The sequence below is a fragment of the Styela clava genome, chromosome 2, assembly GCF_964204865.1.
Source record: "Styela clava chromosome 2, kaStyClav1.hap1.2, whole genome shotgun sequence".
NCBI lineage: Eukaryota > Metazoa > Chordata > Ascidiacea > Stolidobranchia > Styelidae > Styela > Styela clava.
In genome coordinates, this window is record NC_135251.1 from 1,323,750 (window position 1) to 1,346,585 (window position 22,836).

Here is a 22,836-nt window from a genome sequence, read left to right on the forward strand (position 1 = left end):
AACTAAAACTGAAGGGTACAAATAAAGACAGTCACAGTTGAATGATAAAAAATGCTGGGTTAAAATGATAATAACTTTCTTTATGATTTTTCATCTAATGAACTTACATTTGTGAAACACTTAATCATAGTTATGGTCAAAGGAATAAAAATGCAGGGCCAAAATGAACAAATAATTTGAGATTAGGAATGTTGGCTGGAGCATCATGGTCTGATGAACGAAAATGTAGGGTTAAATTGAACAAAAAATTGATGAATATGAATATGCAATAGAACGCCACATGATTGAAAAATGAATGGCAGTCATGGTTGGATGAATGATGACCGAAAATGAAGGGTTAAAATGAGAAAAATATTTGATTAACGATAATGACTAGAGAGTCATATGATTGAGAAATCTATTGGCAGTCATGGTCGAATGAGTAAATAATGCAGGGTTCGAAATGTCAATGTGACCAGATTAAATTAATTCCATAACAGCCAATTTGACAAATTTTTAGGGACAAAATTTTGTGAATTCCGAATTAAACATACACTAAGTTGCAACAGCGAGAAAGAAAATTACGTTTCAGCGATAGCTTGCACCAGCACAATAGGAAACACAGAAAAGAAAAATGATCATTGTGAGAGAAAACAACTTCTGCTTTTAGTTAGTTACTTTTATGCTAATGTTTATGGTGTGAGACTATGTTTGCCAAATAAAAAACTCTGCTCACCATCTCACCTAGGGGTGCAATCAATTTGGGTAGGCAAAGACGAAAGCGGGGCAGGAGTTACGAAAAGCACCCACCCACCTGGGTAGGCAATGAAGAAAGCAGGGCAAGTGTTTTGAAAAGCAATGAAGACTAATAGATCTGGAAATGCAACTTTATTTGTGCTTTTACTTTAATTCTAATGTTTAAGGGGTTGGACCTAGACGTTAGTTTGAGTTCAAACATCATGTCGCCCCACCTTACCCACGGTGTAATAAATTGGATCATCGACTAAACTGGAAAGATTCTGTCACTTCTAGAACATGAGGATCTCACATAGTGGAGATATGGGAACCTACGGCCAGTATGTACCTCAGCATTTCATTTTAGAGGGGGGGGGGGGGATTTAGAGGGTTGGTAAATGTTTTCCTATTAGCGATAAAACTATTCGTAACTTATAAAAATGTGTTATGTATTTGACAGACCATCTGCACTGATAAATATTCTACCTTCTGGATATTCAAATACAATTATACTTAAGTTAAGTAATAAAGTGCGGTATCATACTTCAAAATTAAGGGGGGTGTTTGAAATTTTAGAGGGGGGGGATTAATGACAACAGCGAATCAGAACCTTCCCAGTTCCCAGTACTGCCTGCTTAATTAATTGAACCCAGACCAAAATATGCAGCCTCTTACAAATCATCAGTGACAATTTATTAGGTTTGTCCAGAGAGAAGACACAAAATATCACACAAGGTTAGCGTATCAAAAAGTGAGTAGAAATATATAAACAATAAAAAATTGAGTGAAAAAAAATTACAAAAAATGAAACGCAAAAAAAAGCATAAAAGAAAATTGTATTCTGACCTTTTGCAAGAAGGGAGATTCGATCTTAAGATATTTCGACACAACATAGAGACAGAATAAATGTCGATCAATGCCTTGACCTGTGGGAGGAAAAATAGATTGGTTTAGAATTGGGGCCCTGTGTGGAATTCCCCCTCCCCCCTATTGACTTGGATTGTTTCAAGCATAGCTTAGTGTAATAGTCAAAGAGAGGGGTGCCCCACAAGGGGGGCGTAAACAATTTTTTGAGGGGGCGTGAAGCTAATTCATAATATTTGTTAGATTTGATCTTGCCCGCCTTATTTTAGATATTTACGTTTATTTAGTTTTGAAATTTATGTTCCATCCATATATTTTCATCATGTTTTTTGAATAAAACATACTTTCGCCTAATACTAGCTTGCAACTTTTCTATTAGTACCCTTTCAAATAACTTGCTTTGGCCAATGGGGAGAAAAAATAGTTTAGAACTGTCTATTGAGTGGAATTCCCCAACCACCCCGCCACAATTCCTACCAAAATAAGAGTTGTTTTCGCAGAAAAAGCGATCAAAATTTATCACCACGTTGCCTGGTATCCCAGAACCAGGCTTTGTCTACAGAAGCGTGGCCAGGAATTTTTGAAGGAGGGGGGTTTTGAAATTTTAATAGCCAAGCTAGACAGAAACAGCTATCATTTTCTAGCAGATGCCGGTGAAAGTAGGTTTTCAATTATCTTGAGGGTCTAAAAAGCGTTTCAAGCTGCGAAAAATTGCTATGTATGTTACACAAAAAGTTTTTTTTACATTTCCAAAGTGCGTTAGCCAGTGGCTTGTAGGTACTGAGTTCAAATTGAGGGTAAGAAAATGTTTCTAAATAACACAATAACCTAGCAGTCATGGCCTCCTTATATCCTGATACATGGCGTTCTGTAGCTTTCTTCAAAAGAGCAATTCTGTCTTCATTCTGAAAAGGGAAAATTTATTAGAAATAGGGAAAACTGATTCTAAACATTATAGAAAGATTTGAAAAGTGGGAACACTTGTTCAAATAAAAGAAGGATGAAAAGAATGTGTAACAGAATAGCAAAGATGCCTGAGCTATGAACAAAGATAAACTTTAAGAGAGTGTTATTGGGACGTTAACAAAACTTTGTCGACACTAAATTGAAACGCAAGGCTGCGCGTGCGGAAGAGATGTGAAAAGCACATTGTCGAATCAAGCGAGCGAGAAAACAACGTTTTGTTAACAGTTACATAACTTGAAAGTCTCTGGTATCTTAAATTACAACACAAATAGTTCGTACTATTTCATCTCAATTGAGCCAAGAAATAACAGCATCGATTCTCGTTTAATACAAGTACATTATTCTGACTAGTCACGCTCTAATGGGCAAAACTTGATTAGTAAAATAATGAACTTACAGTTTGTTCTGGATCTTTCATGGCCCGAACAAAAGCGCAGGATTCAGTCGTGCATGAACGAACAGTCTCGGTCCTCCCTTCTCGGAACAATCTGGTCATCGAGGCTTCGTAAGTCAAACTGAAATGACCTTTGTCCTGTCATAAAATGATTTTTATTTTAAGGGAAGAAATATGAGAAAGCAGTCTGTATGGCAACTTATGTATGATACAGAGAAATGCTTTGTTCTACATTTCAAAAAAGAGGGTTGTGACTCTCAAACCCCCCTCCCTGACTGCACCCTTGCTTTAAAACCATTACGTAGCACCTTATACAGGATGCAATAAGTTGTGCAGGCGATCTGTTTTATGCTAATGTTATGAATATATTTCATTCCTTTTAGTGCGGTTGGCATGTTACGTCTATGTCTCTTGGGCCACATTTCCCAACCAGTGCCCTCATGAGGGCCAAAGAACGATTGGAGGGAGGGCACAATACCAAGCCCAAAACTGAGTTTACGTTGGGAATCACAGGTCTTAGGCAAAAATCCCCAATACGACTCATTAGTCATCCGAGTCCACAGTCAAGTCAGAATTAGCAAGTTAGTTGATGGCGAGTCATTGATGAATGGATACTCAAGTCAATGACCAAAGCCAAGGATGTAGCCAGGAATTTTGAAAGCGGGGTTCTGAAATTTCTAATTGCCAAGATAGACCGTAACAGCTAGTGGCTCTGGCCCTAAGACAAGGGTTTCCATGAGTCTATATGACAACTTGTGTTTAAAAGGGCTCACATGGGTAAAAATTCATAGTTTTTTTACTCTTGTTACTGTGTTGAATCTTTTGCTCGGTGCCTTTATTACTGTAAGGCTAAGCGATATCCGCATTCTTCATCAAACGGATGACAAGAAACTATGCAAGAACTCAAAATTTCAAGTGCCCCATTAAATGTTCAATAAATGAAATTTTTCATTTCTCTTACCCTGATATGTGCAAGTTGAAGGGACAATTGGATAAAAGCATCAGGAGACATTCGGAAAGTTTTGATCAATCCTTTTCCGAATTCACGAAATGGAAACACGTGAAGGTCTACATCGTCAGATAAAAGCTTTGCTATCTTTAGACTTGATTAAATGACGTCGATGCACTGTATAAAGGAAAATTAATTGTTAGGATACTGATTCAACTCTGTATAAAATCAGCGCTACCAAGCAAAAAATGCTAATATATAGCACAGCAGTTCCCAACTGGAGGCCACAGAGCAGTTTCAGGGGGCCACAATGCTATGTGCAAAAATGATTACATGAAAAAAATTTTCTTTTTCTGGTTTCATTGCTTGATAAGGATATTCCACAGAGTGTTTCCACTTTGTTGAGCATGAATTGTTTGATCATAATGGGATTTGGAAACTACCAATCAAAATAACACTATAAATACCACTGGAATGATAAAAAGGGGGGCATGAGGGCTAAAAGCCTCTGGAAGGGGACTACGAGCCGTAAAAGGTTGGGAACCACTGAATAGCGAAAAATGATATTATGAAATCATGGCTCCCAAGAGAAAAACAAAACATTTTTAGTCAAATAGTTAATATGGAAGCGAGATTCCACCTTGGATTAAAACAGTCCCAATTACAATATATATTTCTGATCAAATAGCTCAAGTGATAAGTGATTCCACTCTTTATTAATCTATTGTTCCCATACACAATATACTTTCAGTTGAGCAGTAGGTTAGGTCAGGATGAGAGATTCCACTCTGCATCAAATTAGTGTTCCCACATATAATATTTTTAATCAAATAGTCAAGATTGAAAGACAGATTGTACCTGGCATTAAATTAGTGTTCCCACACAAGATATTTTCAATCGAATAGCCAAGATTGAGAGACTGATTCCACCTGGCAATAAATTAGTGTTCCCGAACACAAAATATTTTTAATCCGAAAGCAACACTTACAGGTTCTGGAATGTTCTATTTTAAACGCTGAGGAGGAAGGGGGGTCGTGGTTAATTCTCCGTCGCAGTACCGTCATCATTATATCCAAAGTTCGCAAACTCATCGTACAAGACTTCTTCCATAAGATGACTCATGATCGAGCGTCAGCCCAGGAATGTTCCGCTTTCATTCCGAATCACCCGTTTTTGTAGAAAATAACTTGGAAAGATTTGTCGAACCATCTGAATAGAATTTATTCTTTATTAGCCTCTAGAAGTCACGAAAAGCAAGGCCCTGTATAAATACTCACAGGCAAGTTTTATTAGGCGAAAAGCTGCCATGTCTCGCTTAAGGAGATACAATTTTAGGACTAAGAACTCCCAAGTTCAGCATTGCATACTTAATTTATTGCAACCTGGATGAGTTGGGGCCTGTCATGACTCAGAAAAATTTGAAATACGGCTACGGCTCACACTCTGATACCAATGTAAACTTGCCAAACTAAGCCTCTACTCCAGCATAATTCACAGCCCAGGCATTTCCTCGCACATAATGTCCTATAGTGTGTGTACCAGGTTAGGGTTAGAAACAGTACAGAAAAAAATTGTTACGAGATACTTTGTGGAAAAATGTCATCATAGCTTTTTATCATAGCTTGTCTGAACCTTAGTCGAAGAAAGAGAGTGACCTCCCCCCCAACCCCCCTAAAAAACTCTTAAAATAATATCTATCCTGAGAAACCTCCCCCTCAAAAAAATAACTTAAAATAAAATTCAATCACCTGTTATGGCATTTTCCATGCAACAGCGAACGTTCGAACATGAGAACGTTGTCACATCATCAACGTCTAACACATGGGATTCATCGTCCAAAACAACCACAAACGCCGATTTCTCAATCGCGTGCAACGACTCTTTGTTTACCCCAGATTTAAAGAAAACACCCTGAGCCTGTGAAGAATAAAATAATCATTTAGATAAGTTTTATTTTAATGGACCTCAGTAGGTCATGGCTTAGACTCCGCTATGTCAGTAATGTTGATCAGTGGTTCCCAACCTGGCAGACCGGTAAAACTAAATAAATGTACTTGCGGACCGGCAAAAAAACGAAAGAACCAGAACAGAAAATAAAACCATATATTTACGCTAAATATTGCAATGCTGGGCCCTCAACATGCTTTTAGAAATCTAGACAAAAAAAGGTACAATTGAAAACATTTCACATGAAGAAAAATTATGAAATAATGTGCTGATATTAGGTCTAGTGTGAGTTCTGCTGCTGTTTCGTTTCCAATATAGGATTGCAAACGAGGCTTAAAAGAAGTTTCTGCAACATGTAGCTCTAGAGCGGTGTACAGCCGATTCTTTCCAATAACGCATAGGTAACTGGTTGGAAATACAGACAACAGTTTGATGGCACTATTACTTAGCGATGGGTATTCGTTATCAAATATTTCTAAAATTGTGACAGTGATTCTTATTTAAATCTGGACTGTAAAGTAGAATCACCATTTTGATCAAGTTTTTTTTTCATCGGGTTTATCATATTAATGCCTCTGCAGTTGATCAACGCCTCAAACGAAATGAGTTTACATTACAATGAAAAAGTCGTCGGTAACTTGGTCCTAGGCTCAAAAGACTGTTAAAGATCACTGCGGCCCATGGATTTTTGCGCGTCTCGTGACCACCTGCAGGGTCACAACAAGTTCATATCTTACTAGAAAATTATACTGTTCTTGACGATTTTCTGGTTTAATCTAAGAAATATGCATAACGTTTTATATTGATGGTCATATTAACGATTTTTATGAACTTGCCTTTTTTGAATCAAAACCCTTACACTCATGATATACCCACAGCTGCTATATGCATCAAATTCTCGCATATGTCCATCTTTGAAGGAATGTGGAGACAGTATTTTGCCTCAAAAGAAGTAGGTCCGTATAAACGGTAAACAATTTCAGTAAATTCGCAAGCTCGCATAATTATCCCGTGGAAGATAATTATGTTCGAAAAGATTGCTGGACTCCTGGTTGCTGTAGGGTGGTTCACATAACCGCTGGTCAGTTACCTCTACCATCAAGTCCATGCAATCGGAATAATTGTCTAACTAATCCTATATCTGACATGGACTGGTAACCGGATGAGGCCGTGGTTCGCCATATGGTTGAGCAGTATATCGGCTTTCCTCTTCCCTTGCATAAATATGTAAATGCCTAACCTATCCCAAGTATCTCAACAATTCTAGTACCAGTACCGTAAAAGCAGGTAACTTCGGATGGTTTATAACTTCGGATGAAATTTTCAATCGTTCTTATCTCGACTAATTTGCGTCATATTGTGCTTATGACAGTTTCTATAGCGAGGAATTATATATCTAAATCTGTTATCATATTCAATTGCGCAGTTTAATTTATTTTATGATTAAAAAAATCATGTTTTAGCATAAAATTGACACTCCGTTTTCGAGCGGCTCAAATCGTGATTTCTACTGATGCTAACTTCGTCAAAATAGCATCATTCGATAGAGGGCGTTATCAATGTATATAGAAAATTAGACTGATCGCGAGATGTCGTATGAGACCCGATAAAAAATTAAAATTTGAATAATTTTTTTTATCACAATAATAGCATCTGACGCAAACGTTGAACTTGACGTCACCCTAACGTCGCTCACTTCGAGGACGACGTCACGTTGCGTCGCCGTTACAGGTTTGACGCCAGACATTCGGGCGCCGACGAGTTGGCGTAGATTTGAAAATAACAACGATATTTTGTTCGATTGATCAATATCGGCAAAATATACGCATCAACCATTTTCTGTGGATCGTAAATTCATGGCGTCAAATGCTGGAAATGTAATTCAATTAAATTTTTATAAAAATGGCAATTAATGAAAAGCATATCCATTTGATTTGACGATTTCAAATTTCTCCATTTGGTACGGCAACATGGTTCAAAATAGAAAAATTGTGAGCAGTCGAGAAATATTGCGTAAATATAAAAATATATAACCAGCGATAAATAACAACAATCATTGCTGCAAGTGAGTTCCGTTTTGTGAATTTAACGAAAGTAATTTTAATAAAGTTGCCAATTGCCAAATCGGTGTTTTGTCGTGATTTATGCACGGCCGACATTTAAATAGGTCAATTTAATAAAGAGTGCTGTCATGTGCATGCTCAATAATATATATTGTGCGACTATACATGGTGTGACTGTGGAGTGTAAAAAACGCTATCAAAACATCATCGGCTATAACTAAATCGACTATGACCGGTGAATATTCGGATCTAATGTTACGATAAGAGAAAATAAAACGAGACATTTTAGTATAAAATCAACTTAAAAGTGCCGCGCCGGAAATCCCACAGTCGACATTATCATCGTCGCTCGCGACGTGGATTGAACATCTGGCATTTACGCAACGACGTAAAGCGTGTTTTGTCCTCACGCACGCACTTTTCGCTGTAGTTGCGGTGACGCAGGGAGGGGATACACCCATCCGAAGTTAGATATTTATTTGCGTCGTTACAGATCACAGAAAATGAGACAATTAAGACAGAAAAAATGATCCGATCATCGAGAAAATTATATGTAGATGCAGAGAATTACATCAATGTAATATATTTCAAGTTTGACGCGAATCGGACAACAAACGGCAGAGTTATTGATTAAAATATAGTGAAATCATCCGAAGTTAGCTGCTTTTACGGTACCGGTACGGGGAGTCGCAGTTCATACCACTTCATGGCACCACTGTGAAGCTAGCAGCACTTTCAGCCAGAATATTTTTACCCATTGAATATAGGTTCTACACGTAAATAGTGTTCACTTATAGTTACATATAAAAATTGAAAAAGTTGATCAAAATATAATTTTAGCACGGAAATACATGAAAAATCTTCAAACTGACTGAATACAATAAATTTGACAAAAAATATAGTGTTTAAAAAAAGACCAACTGAGCGAAAAATGAATTTTCAGGTATTCCGCAAATACGAAATTTCGAAAAATTATCGTTTTTAAAACGTCGATTTCTCGAAAACCGCCAATAAAGGCAGCACTACGACACATTCGGAGAAAAGCAGATACCTTATAGATTTGATTTTAATATGTCAGAACAGTTGCAGCACGTTTTGACTTGGCCATATATAATACCAAAAATAGCGTATAATTTTCAATTTTATTAACTATGTAGATATAACATATTTAAAAACGGTTTGGTATTTCAACTGAATTTACTAGATAATTTATCAAATACTTTTTTCTCTTGGTCATACATCAAAACTGTACGATCATTAAACTTGGAATAAGTGGGCAAATCTTAAAATAACAAAAAATGATTTTACGCCCTCTTGTGGATTTTTTCCGGAATTTTAAAAAAAATATCGTTTTTGAAAAGGCGATTTCTCAAAAACCGCCAATAAAGGCAGCACTACGACACATTCAGAGAAAAGCAGATACCTTATAGATTGGATTTTATTATGTCAGAACAGTAGCAGCACGTTTTGACTTGGCCATATATAATACCAAACATAGCGTGTATTCAAAATTTTATAAACAATGCAGACGTAACATATTTAAAAACCGTTTGGTATTTCAACTAAATTTACTAGATATCTAATGGAACATCTTTTTCTCCTGGACATACATATATACTGTACGTTCATTAAACTTGGAATAAGTTGCGAAAAGTATAAAATACCAAAAAGCATTTTACGTCCTCTTGTGGACTATTTCAAAATTTCAAAAAATTATCGTATTTGAAATAGCGATTTCTCGAAAACCGCCAATAAAGGCAGCACTACAACACATTCGGAGAAAAGCAGGTACCCAATAGATTCGATTTTAATATGCCAGAACAGTAGCAGCACGTTTTGACTTGGCCATTTATAATACCAAACATAGCGTATAATTTTCAATTTTAATAACGATGTAGATGTAACATATTTAAAAACGGTTTGCTATTTAAACTAAATCTACTGGATAATTCATCAAATACTTACCTCTCTTGGCCATACATCAAAACTGTACGTTCATTAAACTTGGAATAAGTGGGCAAATCCTAAAATAACAAAAAATGATTTTACGCCCTCTTGTGGATTTTTCACGGAATTTTAAAAAAAATATCGTGTTTCAAAGCGCGATTTCTCAAAAACCGCCAATAATGGCAGCACTACGACACATTCGGAGAAAAGCAGGTACCTTATAGATTCGATTTTAATATGTCAGAACAGTAGCAGCACGTTTTGACTTGGCCATTTATAATACCAAACATAGCGTATAATTTTCAATTTTATTAACGATGTAGATGTAACAAATTTAAAAACGGTTTGGTATTTCAACTAAATTTACTGAATAATTTATCAAATACTTTTCTCTCTTGGTCATACATCGAAACTGTACGTTCATTGAACTTGGAATAAGTGGGCAAATCTTAAAATAACAAAAAATGATTTGACGTCCTATTGTGTTGTAGATTTTTTTCGGAATTTCAAAAAATTATCGTTTTTGAAAAGGCGATTTCTCAAAAACCGCCAATAAAGGAAGCACTACGACACATTTGGAGAAAAGCAGATACCTTATAGATTTGATTTTACTATGTTATAACAATAGCATCACGTTTTGACTTGGCCACATATAATACCAAACATAGCGTATATTCTTCAATTTACGAACAATGTGGACGAAACAAATTTAAAAGGGGTTTGTATGTCAACTAAATTTGTTGAACAACTGATAAAATATATTTTTCTCTTTGTCACACATTAATATCGCATGTCTACTAAACTTAGAATGAGTTGCGGGAAGTATAGAATACCGAAAAAACATTTTATGCCCTCTCGGAAATTCTTTTCAAAATTACAAAAAATTATTGATTTTGGAAGGGCAATTTATCGAAAACCGCCAATAAAGGCAGCACTGCGACACATTCGGAGAAAATCAGATACCTTATAGATTCAATTTCACTATACCAAAACAGTAGCAGCATGTTTAGACTTGGCAATATATAATACCAAACATAGCGTGTATTCTCAATTTTATAAACAATGTCGACGTAACAAATTTAAAATGGATTTGTATTTCAACTAAAGTGGCTGGATAATTGATAAAATATATTTTTCTCTTTGTCACAAATTAAAACTGTACGTCTATTGAATCAAGATTTAATTAGGAAAGTATAAAATACAAAAAAAAAAATTTTACGCCCTCTAGTGGATTCGTTTCTAAATTTCGGAAAATATTCGTTTTTAAAAGGGCGATTTCTCGAAAACCGCCCATAAAGGCAGCACTACGACACATTCGGAGAAAATCAGATACCTTTTAGATTAGATGTCGCTATACCAGAACAGTAGCAGCACGTTTTGACTTGGCCATATATAATACCAAACATAGCGTGTATTCAAAATTTTATAAACAATGCAGACGTAACATATTTAAAAACCGTTTGGTTTTTCAACTAAATTTACTAGATATCTAATGGAACATCTTTTTCTCCTGGACATACATATATACTGTACGTTCATTAAACTTGGAATAAGTTGCGAAAAGTATAAAATACCAAAAAACATTTTACGTCCTCTTGCGGATTATTTCAAAATTTCAAAAAATTATCGTATTTGAAATAGCGATTTCTAGAAAACCGCCAATAAAGGCAGCACTACAACACATTCGGAGAAAAGCAGGTACCCAATAGATTCGATTTTAATATGCCAGAACAGTAGCAGCACGTTTTGACTTGGCCATTTATAATACCAAACATAGCGTATAATTTTCAATTTTAATAACGATGTAGATGTAACATATTTAAAAACGGTTTGCTATTTCAACTAAATCTACTGGATAATTCATCAAATACTTACCTCTCTTGGCCATACATCAAAACTGTACGTTCATTAAACTTGGAATAAGTGGGCAAATCCTAAAATAACAAAAAATGATTTTACGCCCTCTTGTGGATTTTTCACGGAATTTTAAAAAAAATATCGTGTTTCAAAGGGCGATTTCTCATAAACCGCCAATAAAGTCAGCACTACGACACGTTCGGAGAAAAGCAGTTACCTTATAGATTCGATTTTAATATGTCAGAACAGTAGCAGCACGTTTTGACTTGGCCATTTATAATACCAAACATAGCGTATAATTTTCAATTTTATTAACGATGTAGATGTAACAAATTTAAAAACGGTTTGGTATTTCAACTAAATTTACTGAATAATTTATCAAATACTTTTCTCTCTTGGTCATACATCGAAACTGTACGTTCATTGAACTTGGAATAAGTGGGCAAATCTTAAAATAACAAAAAATGATTTGACGTCCTATTGTGTTGTAGATTTTTTTCGGAATTTCAAAAAATTATCGCTTTTGAAAAGGCGATTTCTCAAAAACCGCCAATAAAGGAAGCACTACGACACATTTGGAGAAAATCAGATACCTTATAGATTTGATTTTACTATGTTATAACAATAGCAGCACGTTTTGACTTGGCCATATATAATACCAAACATAGCGTATATTCTTCAATTTACGAACAATGTGGACGAAACAAATTTAAAAGGGGTTTGTATGTCAACTAAATTTGTTGAACAACTGATAAAATATATTTTTCTCTTTGTCACACATTAATATCGCATGTCTACTAAACTTAGAATGAGTTGCGGGAAGTATAGAATACCGAAAAAACATTTTATGCCCTCTCGGAAATTCTTTTCAAAATTACAAAAAATTATTGATTTTGGAAGGGCAATTTATCGAAAACCGCCAATAAAGGCAGCACTGCGACACATTCGGAGAAAATCAGATACCTTATAGATTCAATTTCACTATACCAAAACAGTAGCAGCATGTTTTGACTTGGCAATATATAATACCAAACATAGCGTGTATTCTCAATTTTATAAACAATGTCGACGTAACAAATTTAAAATGGATTTGTATTTCAACTAAAGTGGCTGGATAATTGATAAAATATATTTTTCTCTTTGTCACAAATTAAAACTGCACGTCTATTGAATCAAGAATTAATTAGGAAAGTATAAAATACAAAAAAAAAATTTTACGCCCTCTAGTGGATTCGTTTCTAAATTTCGGAAAATATTCGTTTTTGAAAGGGCGATTTCTCGAAAACCGCCCATAAAGGCAGCACTACGACACATTCGGAAAAAAGCAGATACCTTTTAGATTAGATGTCGCTATACCAGAACAGTAGCAGCACGTTTTGACTTGGCCATATATAATACCAAACATAGCGTATATTCTCAATTATTTAAATAGCGTAGATGTTCACTTATTTCGAAAAGGTTTGGTATTTCAAATAAATTTACCTAATAACGTAAGATTCCGTTTTCTTACTTTTTCAAACACGGATACTTAGTGTTAATTAAACTTGGAATAAGTTGCAAATTGTATAAAACAATACGAAAAAATATCTTACGACCTATATATAATTTTTTTAATTTCCCAAACATGTCGTTTTCGGAGTGACGTTTTCTCAAAAACCGCAAATAAAGGCAGCAATATGAGACTTTCGGCAAATAGCAGATACATTAAAGATTCGATTTCACTAAACCAGAAGAGTAGCAGCACATTTTGGCTTGGCCATATATAATACTGAACATAGCGTGTTTTCTAAATTCAATAAACAATGTTGGCGAAACAAATTTAAAAGGGTTTGTATTTCAATAAATTTTGCTAGATAATTAATAAAATATCATTTTCTTTTTCTCACACATTAATACTGTAGGTTAAACTTGGAATACGTTGCGTGAAGTTTAAAATACCAAAAAAACATTTTACGCCGTCTCGGGGATCCTTTTCAAAATTTCGAAAATTATCGTTTTTTGAGTGGCGATTTCTCGGAATCCGCCAATAAAGGCAGCATCATGACACATTCGGAGAAAAGCAGATACCTTATAGATTCGATTTTCTTATGCCAGAACAGTAGCAGCACGTTTTGACTTGGCCATATATAATACCAAATATAGCGTGTTTTCAAAATTTTACTTCAACATGGACGTAACAAATTTAAAAAGAGTTCGCATTTCAACTAAATTTGCTGGATAGTTTATCAAATATATTTTCTCTTTGTCACAAATGAATACTGTACGTCTACCAAACTAAGAATTAATTCGGAAAGTATAAAATACTAAAAAAAACATTTTACGACCTCTAGCGGATTCTTTTCGGAATTTCGGAAAATTATCGTTTTTGAAAGGGCGATTTCTCGAAAACCGCCAATAAAGGCAGCACTACGACACATTCGGAGAAACGCAGATACCTTATATATTCGATTTTATTATGTTAGCACAGTAGCAGCACGTTTTGACTTGTCCATTTATAATACCAAACATAGCGCATATTCTCAATTATTTAAATAGCGTAGATGTTCACATCTTTTGAAAAGGTTTGGTTTTTTAAATAAATTCACCTAATAACGTAATATTCCGTTTTCTTACTTTTTCAAACACAGATACTGTGTATTAATTAAACTTGGAATAAGTTGCAACTTGTATAAAATGTTAAAAAATGTCTTACTTCCTATTAATAATTTTTCTAATTTCCCAAACATGCCATTTTTGAAATGACGATTTCTTGGAAACCGCCAATGGAGGCAGCACTACGACACTTTAGGCGAATAGCAGATACAGTGAAGATTCAATGGGATTGAACCAGAACAGTAGCAGCACGTTTTGATTTGGCCATATATAATACCAATGTTATGAAAGATAACTCGATACCGATTCTAGGCTTTAATAAACATAAGAACGCCACTACCACAACTTAACACTGTAAACAATAGAATACCACGCAAACAGTAAAGTATGCAGTACGACAGAGCTAGGGCAATCAAGAGTACATTGTTTATCCAATAATTACACTGTAAAAAAATACTAACACCACAACCAAACATAGCGTTTATTCGAAATTTTAAAAAACAATGCAGACATAACATATTTAAAAAGAGTTTTGTATTTCAACTAAATTTACTAGATAATTTATCAAACTTTTTTTGTCTTGCTAACACATCAATACTGTACGTACATTAAACTTGGAATAAGTTGCGGAAAGTATAAAATACCAAAAATTCATTTCAAGCCCTCTTGTGGATAATTTTCAAAATTTCATAAAATTGTCGTTTTTGGAGTGGCGATTTCTCGAAAACTGCCAATAAAGGCAGGACCACGACACATTCGGAGCAAATCAGATAACTTATAGATTCGACTTCATTATACCAGAACAGTAACAGCACACTTTGACTTGGTCATGTATATTACCAAACAGCGTGTTTCAAAATTTTATATTAAAATGGACGTAACGAACTTAAAAAGCTTGTATTTCAACTTAATTTGATGGATAATGGATCAAATATATTTCTCACTTTGTTCAGTATTGATGTGTGACTGGAAGGAAATTATATTTGAACAAGTATTTAGTAAATTTGTTTAAAATAGGACAGCTTTATTAATTTTTAACGTCATCATTATTCAAAAGTTGAAGAATACACGCTATGTTTGGTATTATATATGGCCAAGTCAAAACGTGCTGCTGTTGTTACATAATGAAATCAAATCTATAAGGTATCTGCTTTTCTCCGAATGCGTCGTAGTGCTGCCTTTATTGGCGGTTTTCTAGAAATCGCCCTTTAAAAAACGATAATTTTACGAAATTTTAAAAATAATCCACAAAAGGGCTTAAAATGATTTTTTGGTATTTCATATTTTCCGCAACTTTTTTAAAGTTTAATGAACGTACAGTATTGGTGTATGTTTAATAGAAAAAGTTGTTTGATAAATTATCTAGTAAATTTAGTTGAAATACCAAACGGTTTTTAAATATGTTACATCTGCATTGTTTATAAAATTTTGAATACACGCTATGCTTGGTATTATATATGGCCAAGTCAAAACGTGCTGCTACTGTTCTGACATATTAAAATCGAATCTATAAGGTACCTGCTTTTCTCCAAATGTGTCGTAGTGCTGCCTTTATTGGCGGTTTTTGAGAAATCGCGCTTTGAAACACGATATTTTTTTTAAAATTCCGTGAAAAATCCACAAGAGGGCGTAAAATCATTTTTTGTTATTTTAGGATTTGCCCACTTATTCCAAGTTTAATGAACGTACAGTTTTGATGTATGGCCAAGAGAGGTAAGTATTTGATGAATTATCCAGTAGATTTAGTTTAAATAGCAAACCGTTTTTAAATATGTTACATCTACATCGTTATTAAAATTGAAAATTATACGCTATGTTTGGTATTATAAATGGCCATGTCAAAACGTGCTGCTACTGTTCTGGCATATTAAAATCGAATCTATTGGGTACCTGCTTTTCTCCGAATGTGTTGTAGTGCTGCCTTTATTGGCGGTTTTCGAGAAATCGCTATTTCAAATACGATAATTTTTTGAAATTTTGAAATAATCCACAAGAGGACGTAAAATGCTTTTTGGTATTTTATACTTTTCGCAACTTATTCCAAGTTTAATGAACGTACAGTATATATGTATGTCCAGGAGAAAAAGATGTTCCATTAGATATCTAGTAAATTTAGTTGAAATACCAAACGGTTTTTAAATATGTTACATCTGCATTGTTTATAAAATTTTGAATACACGCTATGCTTGGTATTATATATGGCCAAGTCAAAACGTGCTGCTACTATTCTGACATAATAAAATTAAATTTATAAAGTATCTGCTTTTCTCCGAATGTGTCGTAGTGCTGCCTTTATTGGCGGTTTTTGAGAAATCGCCCTTTCAAAAACGATATTTTTTTAAAAATTCCGGAAAAAATCCACAAGAGGGCGTAAAAGCATTTTTTGTAATTTTAAGATTTGCCTACTTATTCCAAGTTTAATGAACGTACAGTTTTGATTTATGACCAAGAGAAAAAAGTATTTGATGAATTATCTAGTAAATTCAGTTGAAATACCAAACCGTTTTTAAATATGTTATATCTACTTAGTTAATAAAATTGAAAGTTATACGCTATTTTTGGTATTATATATGGCCAAGTTGAAACGTGCTGCTACTGTTCTGACATATTAAAATCAAATCTATAAGGTATCTGCTTTTCTCCAAATGTGTCGTTGTGCTGCCTTTATTGGCGGTTTTCGAGTAATCGCTATTTCAAATACGATAATTTTTTGAAATTTAAAAAAAAAAAATCCACAAGAGGACGTAAAATGTTTTTTTGGTATTTTATACTTTTCGCAACTTATTCCAAGTTTAATGAACGAATAGTATATATGTATTGTCAAGAGAAAAAGATGTTTCATAAGATATCTAGTAAATTTAGTTGAAATACAAAACCCCTTCTAAATATGTTACGTCTGCATTGTTTATAACATTTTGAATACACGCTACGTTTGGTATTATATATGGCCAAGTCAAAACGTGCTGCTACCTTTCTGACATATTAAAATCGAATCTATAAGGAATCTGCTTTTCTCCGAATGTGTCGTAGTGCTGCCTTTATTGGCGGTTATTGAGAAATCTCCCTTTCAAAAACAATATTTTTTCAAATTTCCGAAAAAATCAACAAGAGGGCGTAAAATGATTTTATATCATTTCATACTTTCCTCAACTCATTCCAAGTTTAATGGACGTACAATATATATGTATGTCCAAAAGAAAAAGATGTTTGATAATTTATCTAGTAAATTTAGTTGAAATACCAAACGTTTTTTGAATATGTTACGTCTGCATTGTTTATAACTTTTTGAATACACGCTATGTTTGGTATTATATATGGCCAAGTCAAAAAAGCTGCTACTGTTCTGACATAATGAAATCAAATCTATAAGGTATCTGCTTTTCTCCGAATGTGTCGTAGTGCTGCCTTTATTGGCGATTTTTGAGAAATCGCCCTTTCAAAAACAATATTTTTTTGAAATTCCGAAAAAATCAACAAGAGGGCGTAAAATGATTTTATATCATTTCATACTTTCCTCAACTCATTCCAAGTTTAATGGACGTACAATATATATGTATGTCCAAAAGAAAAAGATGTTTGATAATTTATCTAGTAAATTTAGTTGAAATACCAAACGTTTTTTGAATATGTTACGTCTGCATTGTTTATAACTTTTTGAATACACGCTATGTTTGGTATTATATATGGCCAAGTCAACACATGCTGCTACTGTTCTGACATAATGAAATCAAATCTATAAGGTATCTGCTTTTCTCCGAATGTGTCGTAGTGCTGCCTTTATTGGCGATTTTTGAGAAATCGCCCTTTCAAAAACGATATTATTTTGAAATTCCGAAAAAATCCACAAGAGGACGTAAAATGATTTTTTGTTATTTCATACTTTCCGCAACTCATTCTAAGTTTCATGCACTAACAGTATATATGTATGACCAAAAGAAAAAGATGTTTGATAAATTATCTAGTAAATTAGTTGAAATACCAAACGGTTTTTAAATATGTTACATCTGCATTGTTTATAGAAGTCTGAATACACGCTATGTTTGGTATTATATATGGCTAAGTCAAAACGTGCTGCTACTGTCCTGATATAATGAAATCCAATCTATAAGGTATCTGATTTGTTCCGAATGTGTCGTAGTGCTGCCTTTATTGGCGGTTTTTGAGAAATCGCTGTTTCAAAACGGATAATTTTTCGAAAATTCGAAAATAATCAACAAGAGGGCGTAAAATGATTTTTTCGGTATTTCCTACTTTCCGCAACTCATTCCAAGTTTAATGGACGTACAGTATGTATGTATGCCAAAAGAAAATGATGTTTGATAAATTATCTAGTAAATTTAGTTGAAATACCAAACGGTTTTTAAATATGTTACGTCTGCATTGTTTATAACATTTTGAATACACACTATGTTTAGTATCATATATGACCAAGTCAAAACGTGCTGCTACTGTTCTGACATAATGGAATCAAATCTATAAGGTATCTGCTTTTCTCCGAATGTGTCGTAGTGCTGCCTTTATTGGAGGTTTTTGAGAAATCGCCCTTTCAAAAACGATAATTTTTCGAAATTCCGAAAAGGATCCACTAGAGGGCGTCAAATCATTTTTTGGCATTTTAAGATTTGCACACTAATTCCAAGGTTAATGAACGTATAGTTTTGTTGTATAACCAAGAGAGGAAAGTATTTGATGAATTTTCCAGTAAATTTAGTTGAAATACCAAACCGTTTTTAAATATGTCACATCTACATAGTTAATAAAATTGAAAATATACGCTATGTTTGGAATTATATATGGCCAAATCAAAACGTGCTGCTACTGTTCTGACATATTAAAATCGAATCTATAAAGTATCTGCTTTTCTCCGAATGTGTCGTAATGCTGCCTTTATTGGCGGTTTTCGAGAAATCGCTATTTCAATAGCGATAATTTTTTGAAATTTTGAAAATAATCCACAAATAGACGTAAAATGCTTTTTGGTATTTTATACTTTGCGCAACTTATTCCAAGTTTAATGAACGTACAGTATATATGTATGTTCAAGAAAAGAAGATGTTTGATAATTTATCTAGTAAATTTAGTTGAAATACCAAACGTTTTTTGAATATGTTACATCTGCATTGTTTATAACTTTTTGAATACACGCTATGTTTGGTATTATATATGGCCAATTCAAATCACGCTGCTACTGTTCTGACATAATGAAATCAAATCTATAAGGTATCTGCTTTTCTCCGAATGTGTCGTAGTGCTGCTTTTATTGGCGGTTTTTGAGAAATCGCCCTTTCAAAAACGATATTTTTTTGAAATTCCGAAAAAAATCCACAAGAGGGCGTAAAATCATTTTTCTGTTATTTTTAGACTTGCCACTTATTCCAAGTTTAATGAACGTACAGTTGTGATATATGGCCAAGAGAGTAAAGTATTTGATGAATTATCCAGTAAATTTAGTTGAAATACCAAACCGTTTTTAAATATGTTACATCTACATAGTTAATAAAATTGAAAATTATATGCTATGTTTGGTATCATGTATTGCCAAGTTAAAACTTGCTGCTACTGTTCTGACATATTAAAATCGAATATATAGGGTATCTGCTTTTCTTCGAATGTGTCGTAGTGCTGCCTTTATTGGCGGTTTTTGAGAAATCGCCCTTTCAAAAACGATAATTTTGTGAAATTTATCAAAGAATCCACAAGAGGACGTAAATTTTTTTTCGTTATTTCAGACTTTCCTCAACCCATTCTAAGTTTAATGAAGTGCATTATTGTTGTGTGACAAGGAGTAAAATATCTTCTTTGATGAACTATCCAGTAAATTTAGTTGAAATACAAAATCAGTTTTAAATTTGTTGTATATACATTGTTTTAAAAATTGAAGAATATACGCTATGTTTAGTATTATATATGGTCAAGTCAAAACGTGCTGAGACTGTTCTGACATATTGAAATCGTATCTTTGAGGTTTCTACTTTTCACCAATGGTGTTGCAATGCTGCCTTTATTGGAGGTTTTCATGAAACGACCATGTTACACGACGAAAATTCAGTCATTTTTAAACATCTCTCAAAGAATTATAAAAAAATTTTGTGCACTGTAACAGTCGCTTTAGCTTGTTTACTATATATTAACAATACGAGGAGTGTAGTTAATGATTGTTTTGCTTTAACTACTATTGTGAAACTAATCAAAATATACACTTTCTTTTAAAAATCATTGGGAACATTTAATTTTACGCGTGGGTATTTTCTGCGATTCTGTCAGTCACAATTTCGTGTTTTGCTGCTAGCTTCACAGAGGTCTTCATGGCAGCTTCTGCCAAAAAAGTACCGTCGCGTCTCTTGCCATGGTTTTATCGCGCTATTACCATTATGTTTACAAAGTCATGTACAATATTTTAGTCTATCATGTGAAATTACCGGTATACCTACTTAAACCTAAACCTCTAACCCTAACACATCAAAACTGTATTCATAAGAAAAGCATTCCAACTTACCCAATATTTATCACCATCAGGGGCAGCCCTGCTATTACAGCCGACATGCCGTGGGTACGGCAGCAAAATTGGCCCCCACAGCTCACTATTGGTTTGTGGCAGCTAAAAAGTCAGTCGCCGTGGGTTTGGTCATAGCGGCCATGGTTTGGAAATCCCGCCATGGTTTTGCGGCAGCTCTAGACCCCACAAAATACTTGATATTTTTGACCAGAAAGGTGGTGCAATAGCCTATCCTAAGGTAAACAGAAACAACGAACACAGATCAGAAAATGGGGACGATAACGGTATAATACCAGCAATTAAATTTGAAAAAAAAATCCGCTATTTACCGGAAATTAAAATCTAGTCGTCATGAATACGCTGCATGTTGCCGCCACGCGGCTGAATAATCTGGAGTCGTGTTTACTATTAATAACTTGTTTATCAACATTAACGCTTGTTAATGGTCAACATTACATTTTGTAATGTACTGCACAAAAAATTCCCAGTATACGATACAATTATTAAGAATGTTCTTGTAGTCATTGACAAATAGTTTAAAGTTCGTGTTAGCGATTTTTTGTTCTCTATTGCCACCTAGTGTATACCTGAATAAGTTTTGCTCACTAAAGCCAGCGCACATAGAAATTCTGATCCCTGACCTTTGAACCTGTGATAGTCAACCCCCGTAATTTCCAGTTCAAGTAGTATTCCACGTTCAATCACATCTGCTCTATTCTGCATTTGAAACCAATAACGTTGACTTATACAATTCCCATACCTGACATGGATTGGTAACAGGCCAATTGGTCGCGGTGTGGCATAGTCAAGTTTATTTCACCCATCCAGTATAAATAATCTACAATGTTTAACGAGTCGTATTGAATATGGCGAAGAGAAGTGGCGGAGAACCAAAAATGGTTATCAAGCAGCGACACCCAAAGTGTTGAACTATCAGATGCCACAAGTCCATGAGCTTTGTACAAATAACCCGATCACCATACTCAAACCTGTCATGGACTGGTAAGCGTATGAGAGATCGTGGATAGCCATATGATTGAGTTGTCTTATCAGTTTTCCTCTCTCCTAGGATAAATATTTGAATCCCGTCCTATAACTGGCCAACTAACCCTGTATCTGACATGGATTTGTGGTTAGCCATATGGTCAAGTTGTCATATCAGTTTTTTCCGCAGGATAAACATGTACGTCCAATGAAAAAAGGTAAATGTTGAACTATCAGATACCACGGGTCCACTGGCCAACCATTCCCATACCAGTACGCGTCATGGACTGTTAACCGGACGAGAGGCTGTGTTTTCGCAATATGATTAATTCGTCGTAACGGCTTTCTTCTACCCCGTGATAAATATCTAAATCCCATCCTATAACCACCAGGTTCAAGCATCTGAAACAAAATAACTGACCAACTAACCCGTATCTGACATAGATTGGTAATAGGACCAGAGGCCATGGTAAGCCATATGGTCAAGTTTTTCTTTTCCAGAGGATAAATAGGAAAGTACGAGATATGAAAAAAGTAAGTGTCGACCAATCAGATGCCACAAGTACATGCGCTTTGTACAAATAACCGGCCAACTATTTCCATACCCGTCATGGACTGGTAACCGGATGAGAGGCCCTGATTGCAATATGCTTAATTCGTTTTACCGGCTTTCCTTCTCCCCCGGGATAAATATGTAAATCACATCCTATAAGTATAACCATCAGAAACCAATTTAACCTTGTATCGGACATGTACTATCGGTATATATAACGGTAATAGGACCAGAGACCGTGGCTAGCCATATGGTCAAGTTGTAATATCAGTTTTCCCCTTCCCCAGGATAGATATGAGAGTTCAAGATTTAAGTCTTCTAGGCAGAGCTAGAGTCCTCTAATCCAGGGGTTCCCAAACTTTTTCAGCTTGCTGCACACTAACAACAAGATTAAAAAGTCGTGGCACACTTAATACAAATCAGTTTTATCAAATTACTTATACATTAATATTATGCGTTTTGACATTGAATAAGATTAAAAATAGATTTCGCGGGTCAATTGTAACAACA

At 34.5% G+C, this 22,836-nt stretch overlaps 2 protein-coding genes across 2 annotated transcripts in view; both read right to left on the bottom strand.

The window, feature by feature from the left end:
• The window catches only part of LOC120335274 (uncharacterized), a 241,649-nt gene that overhangs the window by 186,124 nt on the left and 32,689 nt on the right, over positions 1 to 22,836 (bottom strand). The gene's annotated exons all lie outside the window — the stretch shown is intronic.
• On the bottom strand, positions 2,240 to 21,067 carry LOC144411854 (carnitine O-palmitoyltransferase 1, liver isoform-like). The gene is made up of 6 exons (XM_078109480.1): positions 20,790 to 21,067; positions 5,636 to 5,804; positions 4,876 to 5,096; positions 3,900 to 4,064; positions 2,942 to 3,076; positions 2,240 to 2,483 (listed from the first exon to the last, which is right to left on the bottom strand). The coding sequence occupies exons 4-6, from the start codon at positions 3,948 to 3,950 to the stop codon at positions 2,250 to 2,252; spliced, it is 420 nt and encodes a 139-aa protein (XP_077965606.1). The 5' UTR covers positions 3,951 to 4,064; positions 4,876 to 5,096; positions 5,636 to 5,804; positions 20,790 to 21,067; the 3' UTR covers positions 2,240 to 2,249.